This window comes from Cariama cristata, unplaced genomic scaffold, assembly GCF_000690535.1.
Source record: "Cariama cristata isolate BGI_N322 unplaced genomic scaffold, ASM69053v1 scaffold8298, whole genome shotgun sequence".
Classification (NCBI taxonomy): Eukaryota; Metazoa; Chordata; class Aves; order Cariamiformes; family Cariamidae; genus Cariama; species Cariama cristata.
Window position 1 is genome coordinate 44,658 of NW_009630588.1, and position 12,214 is coordinate 56,871.

Consider the following 12,214-nt stretch of genomic DNA (forward strand, 5'->3'; position numbering starts at 1 on the left):
GCACGAAGACAGTCAATGAGCAAGACCTGCTTGAAGACACAAGGTCTGGAGATCAGCATAGTGCCTCCATGGTTACAGCCCCTGTCAAGATCACACTCACCGAGATAGAAAGCGCTGGGGAAGCTGCCAGCAAAAAGTCGAGCCCAACTCAACTGGAGACCGGCCTGAAGCCGAGCTGTGAGGTGGTACCAACAGTGACAGTGTCAGAGCCAGAAGATGACAGCCCAGGGTCTGTCACGCCACCATCCTCTGGCACAGGTAATGCTGGTGCACGGCACCATTTTTTTTGGTATTCAGAGACTGACTGCAATTGTAGCCCTGCATGTTGGAGAATTACTATGGGTTTGTGGGGTGGGTCTAAGGGGGTGCGAGCAGACATTAATGGGTTTCCGTGGCTGGAGATGTTTCTGCTCTGCTCGAATACCACTTTGCATTGCCAAACTGAAGGGGGATGCGAACCGTGCTGCCCATCACTAACACACTGCTCAGGATGGGCTGCCCTTTCTGTATGAAAAGAGGGGAAGACAGGGCTGGGGATCCACAAAAATAAGTTGCCAAGAGCCGCTCAGGAGCGTGGCTGGGTCAGATCTGGGCTTGCTGAGCCCGGTCCCCATGGGGATCTCTCCTCGAGGGGAAGTTGTGAGCTAGCAGGTGTCATTAGGGGTATTGTCAGCCAGGTGACGGTTTGGGCTGGATCCCGGTGATTTTGGGTTCCCTTGTTCGCCCTGTCTAGCCACACAGCCCAGAGGAAATGAGGGGTGTGGGACAAGGGTGCTACAAATGTCTGAGTTAATTTTTTTTAATTTTAATGGCTGTTTTAACACCTCGTTGCTCTTGCAGAGAAAAAGGTTAAATTGTTAAAAATAAGCACTGTTTTCAAGTGAAAGTACTGCTTTTAGAAAGTGCTGAGGAGGGAAATGCTGTCATCTCATTTAGAAAGGGGACTGGAGGGACAAAGGGCCGGTCTCTTTTAAAGGCTTCTGATTTCTATTGGAGGGGCACCAAAATCCTATGTTTATACATTTTCTTCTTGTCTGATTACTGCAGTAGTACATAATATCTGTTCCTCATTTTCCCTATTATAGACTGCTAAAATATGAAAGTAGTGTAGTGTTTTAAAAAGGAATAAAGTTCTGTGACAGAATACGGAATTTTCAGACTTGAAATTAAATTTCAGCATCCTGGATCAAAACCCTTTGACAATGAACATTTTGCATTTGACAATGAGCGTCCCCAAGCTGAAATTTCCATTGCTTTGATGACATCTAGAAGCATTTAAAAATCAACTGGAATTTCCTTAAAATGGCAGCCTGAGATTTCTTACGCTTAGAGAAATACCTAGATCCTATCTAAAACTGAGTGTGCATTTGTACACTTTCACACAAAGGAGACAGAAAGATTCCACTGCAGCTGTGAGTTTATCCTGCCTACATCAGCCAGAAACTTTAGATAATAAATGGACTTTAGAGTCCTTGAGTGACTGGGTGGCATCACACGCTACTTCTGAGACAAGCCGGTTTTTACTGATTTATGCTTTTTTGCACTACAAGGTAATTAAGAACTTCAAGCACTAATTATTATTTATTCGGTCTTTGGTGACTGTTCAAGGCTGCCTTCATGACACTTGATAACCATATCACATCAAAACAGCTGAATAGCATGTGGCTAAGCCTTACTGAGAGGCACTGGTGTGTCTGGCGTAATTGTTGGCATGGAAATGTTCCTCTCCATGGGCAAAGCTGTCCCCCAGCATTGCCCAAACAGCCCTGGGAAGTCCCACTGCCTTGCATCGGGGTGCTGGAAATGCAGAAGCTCTGCTTATCTATTGTGTTAAGGAAAGAAGCAGGCATCTTCTTTTAGGGGCTGGCTCCCGCAGGGTGTTTTCTCTGGATTTCCCCCCTTTCCCACAGCCAGCGACACGCTGCACCCAGACTTTGCGTTCATAAGCAAGGAAGAAATTTAAAACCTGCCCTCACTGTTTCTACCCAGTGACCCAGCAAAGTCATCACTCCTAGATACTCCTTAAGTATTCTGGCGAAGCCCCCAGTTCCCCCCTGCTTGGATCAGGACTTTTGAAAATGGTTTGCTTTCAATTACTGGCCATCATCTTCCTGGGGAAGGAAGACGTGGTCTGTTCATACACTGCAGTGGCCCTGAAAGGTGGTGGGTATTTATACACTTCCCCATGCCAGCGGTAAATATGACACCCTGCTGCTAGCCACAAAGGACTTTTTTGTTTGCAAGGTGAATACTGTGGCTGAGAGTTACAAACTACCAGCATGGGCAGGAACGAGGTGAAGCCGAGGGACGGTGCGTTGCTGCGCTACGAGGGCTGGCGGTCACATGCCTGTTTGGACACGTGCCGGATTAAGTCATTGCTCAGGGAGAAAATGCTTACATGTGGTAATGCAGGAGAGCGCACAGCTCCCACAGGCTTCCTGCAGCCAGAGGAAAAGGATGCACAGGCTCCTGCTCAGTGGAATCGATGCAACAGAAACTTCTTGGCATCCAGACAGGAGTGTGTCGTGATGGTCCCAAGCACCTTAATCCTGTCTGCAGCCATACTCTGGGTTGCAGAAGGACTTTCTCATGTGAGAGGGATGTGTTACAAGAGAGCTGTTTTGTTGGAGGAGCTGCAGACAGGCCAACAATACGTGCTCAAAATTGCCGCTGACGTGTCTTGGCAGATGCACAAACCAAAATTGCTTGGAGGAGTGTGGGAAGGTTGTTTTTCTTGCCCGTCTCCCAGCAGGATGGCATGGCTCGGGTGCTGTCATTAAAACCTCTCCATTTACCTGATTCATCTTAGGGAAGGCATATGATCGGGAAGAAATGAGCTACGCTATTGTTATGAGAGATTAAGTCAGGAAATATCCAGAAATAGCAGTTTTGTCCCAGGTCACGTCTGATACAATCTCTTTCCCACCGTCTGTTGTAGAGGAGCTTCCAGAGGTGACCAACACAGCTGGGTGGGCTCAGGGGGCCGATGCCCACAGCTGCACCCGAAGCAGGGCTGGGTGAAGGCAAGTACCCACGGGGAGCCAGCGTAGGTCAGCTTGGGGCTCCTCACCTGCAACCGAGGGGTTGGAAACCTTCCCCCACTTTGCTGCGATCTCCACACGTGTGGATGCAGGCGATGTCCTGCCATGGGCCTCTTTCACAGCATCAGCAGGAGGAAACTTGGGGGTCTCTTCCTGATGGCTTTCTTGAATCTTCACCACCTGCAACGCCGCTTAGTGACCCCTGTCACATTAATAATAATATAAAATCAGTGAATGAGCACTCGAGAGTCCAGAGGAGAAATTTCCATGTATGCCTGATGGCTGTTTCAACATGACAGGGGAACTTTTTTCCTCCAGAAGGGAGGGTCTTGCATGTGTATGGCAGCAATCTCTGGGTCAGTGAAGTCCAAGGTGGAAACCAGTGATCAGGAGGTGGCAGTGGCCTGGCGCTGGCAGGGGACCGTTGCAAACTGCCGCCGTGGTCCCCCTTGGCACAGGCAGTTTCAGGTGGCAGGACTGGCCTTGCTGCCGATGCACCAGATGCAGTCTGGGTTTGAGGCTGGCTGATGCTCTGTGAACAATCAAATGAAGCCTGTTCCCCATGCAGTAGCTCAAGACATCTGCTGATGCACCTCGTGCTGCCTCTGTTGCCTCTTACTGCGAACACTTTACATGCAATTTTACTTTCTTTGTTATTTCGTTACAAAATCTCACATGGTAAAGTGATACACAGGGAGGCAGAACAGCTGGGAAGTCTGGTACTGGGTTCCCTTCTAGTATGGACTGTAGGCTCCTTGCTAATCCTGGATGACCAGCCAGCCTTTTCAGCTGCTCATTTTCACTCTCTTGGGAATATCTTCTCCCAGCGTGAGCCAGAAAATGCAGAGAAATGTTTTTGTTTCAAATTTTGGATGACAAGTTGGTCAGTCATTATTTTGCTTAATGTGGTCCTTAATGATATTAAGAATTACAGTAAAAAAATTAATTTCATTCTTGGACCCAACAGAGATAAAAGCAAACAGAGAATTTACCACCCACCCCCTGAAAAAAAAAAAAAAAAAATTCTGAGAAAAGTTTCTGACCTGCAACTTTCCACACCTGAATGTTAAAGTTTGACAAAACTACTAGTAACTACACATGGGTTGTCACGATCAGCGGTGTCAGGAACCCACCAGCCGTATGTGCGTGTTTGTCCCCAGAACAGACTTGTATCCGTCGGTGACAGTCAGTCACTGTCACGTGTGGCCTGAGCCCACGTTCCTCATGGCTGGTGATCCTCCTGGTGAAAACCATATTGCTGAGCCACTGGCCAAGCACCGACCAGCATTGCCTTGTGTCTCAGCTTTTTCGTCAGTAAATGATGCTAATGATACTTCTTTTATAATGGATAAATATATGGGAAACGCCCTGTAAGGGTTTTTTTCCCCAGACGGGGAAACTTTCTGCCTGTGTTATCAGCCCTGCTAGAGAGATCCATGCTGGTGTGAAATCTATTGTGTTTGCTGCCTAAGCAGCCAGAAAACCTCATTCTTAACAATTTTTTCTTTTTTTTCCCCCTTTCTTTCTGGGTGGCAGAACCGTCTGGCTCAGAGTCGCAGGGCAAAGGCAGCCTGTCGGAAGATGAACTCATCAGTGCCATCAAGGAAGCAAAAAGCTTTTCTTTTGAGAATGCAGATGTGCAGCGGTCACCAGCCCCTTCTGTTGAGAAGAGAGACCAGCGGGTGAAACCTGGGCGTCCCACTGTCTCCTCACCCCTGGATAATGAAGCCAGCAGCGCCGAGTCAGGGGACTCAGAGATCGAGCTGGTCTCAGAGGACCCACTGGCTGCCGAGGACGTGCTGCACTCCAACTACATGACCTTCAGCCACATTGGAGGGCCCCCTCCATCGCCCGCCTCCCCCTCCATCCAGTACAGCATCCTACGGGAGGAGCGGGAGGCAGAGCTTGACAGCGAGCTCATCATTGAGTCCTGTGACGCCTCGTCAGCCTCTGAAGAGAGCCCAAAGAGGGAGCAGGACTCCCCTCTGATGAAGCCCATGGTCATGGACATTATCAAGGAAGAGAACAGCTCGCGCACTGATGCCTCAGACTACGAAGCAAGTAAAACGACAGAGAGCAGGATGAACAGGGAAAACCTGGCAGAGTCCACATCCTACCTGAAATGCTCCTTTGTTGCACCAAAAGTAGGTGCTGAGCCCCCGACATCTGCCGTCAGCACCGAGGAGCTGAAGGAAAGAATAATACTGAAGAAACCCATAGAAGAAACTGTTGTTAACCAAAGTAAAGTGTCTTCCAAGGACTCTGGCAAAAGAAGTCCCTTGGCTTCACCCCTACTGCCGTTTTTAAATAAGCAGAAAGGTAAATGCAGATGTCTATGTTGTTTTTTGCAGTGCTGCTGAGAGGGGGAGGAGGGAGAAGTGCCTGTTCCTTGCAGAGGAGATGTTAGTGGTGCCGAGCAGGGGGAGCTGCTGGCACTGGATAACATCAGCTTGAAGCTGGGCACGCCTGTGACAATGCACACATCATCTCTGACCTTCCGATCCTCTTCTTTTTTACCTTTTCCTTTCTCTTAGGAAAAAAAACCAACAACAAAAAAAAAACAGCAAAAAGAATTTTTAGGCCTAAGCATATAGATACTGGATCAAGCAGGAACCCCAGTAACATAAGGATAATTTGTACGTCAGGTATCTGGAGGACAAAGAGCAACAAATGATAATTTTTCCTTTGAAATACTACCTGCCTTGCCCTAGAGAAGGGGTGCAGTCAGGGAGGTGATCCTGTCCCTCTCAGAAATGTGAGGATCATGTTTTTGAGGATACATTTAGGAAAAAAGAAAGATTTAGAGGAGGAGAGGGGTTGAGTTTGGTGTTTCTGAAGCTGGTGCAGCTTAAATGAATTTCTCTCACAGTGGCTCACACCCTCCATCCTAAATAATGAGGGTTTTGTGTATGCTTCCAGGCTAGTGCAGGGTGGCAGGTGGCCTGGGGGTGCTCATCCCAGCTCTGCGTGCCTTGGTGGGCATCCTGTGTGCCCCTCTGAAAGCCCCTTCCCTAATCAAGCTCTGGGAGCAGGAAGGGCAGGACACTTCCCTGGTATTCAGATGCGCTCAAGGGCATTTTACTTCTCATAGTATCCTTTCAAAACCAGTGTAGAGCCAGCCAGGTCTGGGCTTGCTGTGCCAGGCACTGATGTCTGACTGGACCCACCAAACCTCTAGAACCACCACCAGCTTTCGGTCTAAGCTAAACCCTGAGGACCAAGGGGTAGCACAGGGTCACTGCACACTGACACTGCCAGGAGTCCCTGCAGCCTGTAACTGGCTTAGTTCACAAGGTGCACAAGAGAAAAACGCGTTTTATTCTTTGCAAGATGCCAGCTGTAAGTAGCCAGGACCTTTGTGTGCCTCTGGCTTTGTAGGCTGGCGTGGGAGGGATGGACACTGGGGCTGCCCCATGCCTGCCCTGCTCCCCCTCTGCCCTCTCCCCTGGCTGGGCTGGGGGGCAGCAGCACTCCACAGCTCTTCTGTCAGATGTTGTTTTGCAATTCAGAGAGCTACTGCTCCCTTGCAAGCAGCTGGATAGAGATGGAGGGGAGGTGAACCCCACCCCTGCTGCTTAGAGAGCATCTTTTTCCTCTGTCCATGTTTGTGCAGACGTTTGACCACATGATGGCCTGGAGATGTGGCAGACACATTTAAGTAGCACGCTTTTACAACTGATTTATCTAGCGCTGTGAACCCGAGCATGCAAGTCTAGTAAGGAAAGAGCCTGAACTTGCACGATGTGCTGAGGACTGCAAAATCTGCAGTGCAATAAAATATGTTAATACTGATATTCTTAGCAGTAATGAACTAATGACATTAATAGGCTGAATAAGAAACATGTGATTATTGCTTGTAAGTATGTTTTCCTGCCAGATTCTCAGAGATCACAACATCATGCTGTGCATCTCTTAGCTCCCTCATGAATAGGATGAGCTCCGACCATTTCTTTCCCCCTTCCCAAATTCCCCTTTTGTAGGACTGGCCCAGGCCCTGCCCAAACCCTGGAAGCTGTAGGGCTGATTGAATTTACCTTACACACCCTTCCTGCAGTCTCTAGCGTTGGGTCTCTGCAACCATGTTGTGTTCTGCTTGTTTTTTCTGGGCAGATGATAACAATTTGGTCTTGGATTTGGGGAAAGTAGTTGGGGAATGTCATGTGGGCAGCTATCACCTAGTCTCTCAATTTTGACATTTCAGGCCCTATTACAATTTTCAGTCCCCCTCGATTGTATTCAGATTTTTTTGGCCTAACTTTTGTGTCTCATTTAATTTCTGTCATTGCCTAAACTGGTGCTAACAGAGGCTTGTTCTCATATGGTGGTCAGAGGAAATCCCTGTGTGCGTGAGCAGACTTTCTCCCTACGTTGCAGTGTGTCGGTGTTTCCCACCTGTATTCCCATAGGACAGTAGTGGCAGGAACTTTTCCTCCAGGACAGACGCAAGACAGCTAATTACTATTTGGTGGTGTGTAGAGGACTATTTCAGTATGTGCTTTTCTCCCTGAAGACACCCTGGTGCCTAATGCAAGGAAGACAAAAATGTAAAGTGTCTCAAGAAGATTCTTGCTAAAACTTGTGTAACTTTTTAAAGATGATTTCAAGGTATGGGCAGGTGGGCTCAAGATAAGAAAATATGGATGATAGTGGGATCCAGTTTACGCTACCTTCCAGTCGTGTGTATTTGCTGTGTTGGTGGCTGTGTCTAGGTGTTAGTTAAATTTTTAGGTGGAAGGCAGAGTATGGGGCTCTCCTTCTACCTGGGAAAGGAGAACTTGTCCCTCACTCAGAGAATTCAAGTGAAACCCTTCATCAGCTTTTCAGTTATCAGAGGTGAACGGGGGGGGTGTTAACTGGCTTGGTGGAACCAGAGCATCCTCCATGGGTCCTTCCAGGCTCCATCAGCCTGGAGCCACATCAGCTAGCAGGGAAATGATGTGGCAGAGCACATCCAAGGGGACAGGGACTGCCTTCATAACATCAACTTGAGGTCTTGGCAGAGCTTTACATCACAGGATCATATATGTGTCATGCAACAACTCGGAATTACCTGGCAGGCATTTGGCACAGGCCATACTTGGCCAAAGTGATGAGAACAGAGAGAGATGTGGCACTGCCCGACAACAGAGGTGCAGCAGAATGATGCCACACAAAGCAAGAACAGTGTTGTCATTCATTAATTAAGAGAATTATCTTAATTATAGTTACTTATCATTCAAAGAATACTAACAAGATGTGACTATGTACTTGTTAAAAGATAGAAAACAGAAAAACCGTCATTGTTTCCTGTTACCTCCTTGTTACATGTCACTTTGGAAGTGTTATGCTACCACCACACAGCCTTATTAAGATGGAACGGTTTTAGTGATGTTCACAGAGTCCAGGTGGGGACTGGTCCCCCTGTGGCCATGGCAAGTCCCACCTGAGTTCAGATCAGTACTAGCCCAGCATTTCTGGAGATTCATAGGAAATTGATGGATCAAATGAAGCTGTTTGACACACCTGGCTGTGGTTTTGACACCCAACTGTAGATCTTACTGTGGCCCTTGGCCAGCTCATAGCCAGGTATATGAAATTTAAAAATAGTCGGCCATCAGTTTCACATGTAAGTGTTAACTGTTTCACAGCGTGATACTGTAATTCCACCAAGGAGTTTTTTACTCATATCCATGGCATTAAATATAGTTTGTGTGGCTCATTAGAAGAGTTTACTCTGGGCTGGCAAGACAAAAATTGATTTCGAGTGCATGCTCCAGGAAATTTGAGTGCACACTCCAGAAGCTGTGCAAAGTGAAAGCCCAGCTTTCAGCCTGCCCTCAGGAACAGTCTTGCTGACTGTGTTGCTGCCAGCCTGCAGCTTAAACCCTCAGAGACCTTTCTGGTGTGTCTGCTAGGCGTGATGAAATCATGGCCATTCTCCCAAATAACAAGGTGGAGCACAGCAAATGCATGTGTGGTTTGCGCAGCGATAACTCAATGTCTCTGCTTAACGTCTGTTGCCATCCAGTGGCAATAACAAAAATGGGCAGTGACTTCCTACCTCCATTTTACTGGTGCTGACTATCAGGATTTGAAAGAGTAGAGCTATTTCCGTACCATTAACCGCCAAACTGCCTCGCTTACTTTTCCGCACAGTCAGAAGGATGGCATTGCCTCTTGCAACACAGGCTTTGTTTTGGATGGAGTTGTGCAGTTGCTACCTATGTTAGTGTCACCAACTCCTTTGCCTCCTGCAGAACAAAGAGGGGAAGGCAGAGCTGTAGCAAGACATTTGCTGTTCTGCTGTCGCTGCCCCCGCGTCACTCCTGGCCTCTCCTCCCAGAGGTGGACGCAGCCCTTACACAAGAGGGCTTAAGGAACATCTGGCTGTGGCTCTGCAGGAAAGGAGGTTGCCAGCTCAGTTTCTTTTTTTTTCTTTTTTTTTTTTTTTAAAATATTCATCCACAGAGAAGGAAGAACAGATGCATTTGTATTTTCCAGTACCCAGAGCAAGGAATGCAGATTTTTACGCTTGTTCTAAGAAAACTCTGTCTTGCAACAGATTTTCACAAACTCTGGAAAATAATACAACTGATTGGTGTGGCCTGCATAGTCCGGGTGACATCCAGGCTGGGCTTGCATGTGGCTTGGGCATGCAGGGAAATTTCAGAAAAGACCTGCTGTTATGGAAACATGCACCCTTTGGCCTGGGGCAGTTTGCAAGAAGCCAAAATAAGCCTGGATCAAGGCAGGCTGGGAAGGACCATTTTGGCTGAGTCCTTTCCTATCTTCTCTTGCCCTGCCTGTTGGTTGCTCTCTGCCAGGGTGGCTTGGCTTACTGCATGCTGATGTCCCACAGCCTGGGGACCTGGTCTGGGGAGGAGTTTTCCCTTATGCTGAGGCACTGTGTCTCTCTCCAGCCTCTCCTTCAATGACAAAATTAGGAGATTCCTCCTGCTTGATCCATTTAATGAAACGTGGAGCAGCTTGTTACTTTCAGATAAGATGTCTGAGCTCAGGTTAAAAGAAAAAGATGTGAACATTCACAGTAATGTTTACTTTCATTTTCTTTTTATTTTGTGACAAAATTTAGCATAGGAAAAGGAAAATCCAGGCCCGGGGCTGTGGGGTTGTGCTGTCACTCACATGGTAGATGGCACAACTGGCAGGACCCAGGCTCCAGGCAGGGTCATGCTGGAAACACAGTCAAATCAATTCGTAATTTAAAGTGTTTTATTCTTCAGCACAGTCCTATGCCACCCTGCTATGAGGCATCTTGATTTTTATGCCTTACGAATGGCTTTTGTAGCATTAATCTTGATTAGTTCCCTACAAGAGCATGTCCTTACCACACACCCTTTGTGGCTGCTGTGGCTCTAAGCACCCACGAGGGACACCAAGGTTCATGGCCACCCATCTCTATGTGGTGGCCCTGTGTCTCTCAGGTAGTGTCACAAGCTGCAGTCAGGATCACTTCTGGTTTTGAGGTGACACCAGCAAATGCCCTGGGTTGACGAACATGTTTCCACTGCACCCTGGTGCCTCTCGTGCCATCCCATGGTGTCCAAGGCTGTCGCACAGTGGGCAAGCACAAAGCAGTGTGGACTTTTCCCTTGTAATCTGTCACTGTGTCTCCCCCTCTTTGGTGCCACAGACAGACTGATTTTACACGGTTTCTTGAGGAGCTGGTTTTCCGGCAGAGATCTAGGAGAGACCTTAAGTTATTGGGAATGCTTTTTTGTTCAGCAAAATGTTAGCATGTCCCTACTGTTGGAGGAGTTGCTAGTGAGGCATTTTTCCCTGGGAAGGGGATGTTTTGCAGGGTGATTTAGCAATCTGAGGCTCATTTCTCATCTGTGTGCTTTCACCAGGCTGGCTCTGCAGTCAGCAGCAAGCCAGGCCACGGCTTAAGCATACGGTAATGTTAGTTTAATATTTTAGTGCCATCTGCTGTAAGTGCCTCCACACTCCGGCCCATCTGTTTTGCATGCTTCAGTTTGCTTTTTATGGGGCTCTGGTAGGTTTGCATCCTTAAAGTCCCTGCTTGGAAAAGGTGTAGGGGAGAGGGATGTCCTGCCTGGGGCTGGAGTGTCTTCACTTTGTGATGCTGTAGGAGGAGTGGGGTAAAACCTATCGAAGAAGTAAACGTGATTCTGGACCTGATCTTCCCATGAAATCTTGGAGTAGATTAGTGAACCTCTGTGCACTTGCCTCCCACATGGAATAATTTAGGTGGGAAGGGACCTGTTGAAGTCTCTGGTCCAACCCTTTGTTCAAAGCAGTTTGGTCAGGTTGCTCAGGGCCTTGTCCACCTGTCCATCTTCTCAGCAAAGGCAGAGGTTTGGGGGTAACTGAGAGTTGGAGCCTGCAAATCTGGGTCAGTCCCATGATGCTGCCTCACCGCCGTTAGCTGCAGGCACACTGCAGAGCTGGGTAAAGGGGAGATACCAGCTTCATACAGAGTGAGCTGGCAGGAACTTCACAAGGTCCAGAGAGCCCATCTCCTGGCCCACAGCCAGGATTCCTGGTAGAGCACTCTTGGCAGATGCTTGTGACTCATTTGGAAAGGCCTCTGTTGGCAGATCCTCTACCAGCTCCCAGGCATCTACTGAAAACAGTTGCTGTTCTTCCATCCTTCTTTACTTTAGGCTAAGCAATTCTAGCTTCTTCAGTTTTTCGTCTCTGGTCACGTTTTCGAGCTTTCTGAACAGTCTTGTTGTTCCCTTTGTTCTTTTCTACCTTTGGTTGAATCCTTCTTGAAGTGAACTGGAGAGGGCATGGAGGCTATCCTCATGTTGACGACGGGTTACTTGCCCACTGTACAGGCTAGGACTGGACTTGTAGAGCTCACTGCAGCAGCACAACATTCAGTTCCATTGCTACGAGAGGGATCTCCTCCGTATTGCTTGGAAATGTCTATTCAGACTTCTGTAGCTTGCTGTGCTGACTCATCTTGCCCTACTTGGATTCGTTTGACTCTGTTAATTTTCTGCATGATGACAGGAATGGAGGAATTTTTGAAGGGTTGGGGAAGCCCAGTGGAAAAAATGAAGTTATAATAATAATATGATAATTATATATGAAGTTATATATATGAAGTTATAATAATAACATGATAATCTTGCCCATTTCTGAGAAATTAAGAACTTGGGGAAGAAATGAAGAACCGGGGAAGGTGATGGAGCAAATCATCC

General features: G+C 47.7%; 1 protein-coding gene across 1 annotated transcript in view; it reads left to right on the forward strand.

Annotated features, from left to right (window-relative positions):
* LOC104165846 (reticulon-1-like) overlaps window positions 1-5,360 on the forward strand; it is a gene marked incomplete at its 3' end in the record, with an annotated part of 5,841 nt that extends 481 nt beyond the window's left edge. Inside the window, exons 2-3 of the mRNA XM_009705601.1 lie at window positions 3-258; window positions 4,578-5,360. Of these exons, the coding sequence (XP_009703903.1) occupies window positions 3-258; window positions 4,578-5,360 (1,039 nt within the window). The remainder of the gene's footprint in view (window positions 1-2; window positions 259-4,577) is intronic.
* Window positions 5,361-12,214: the final 6,854 nt, after the last annotated feature.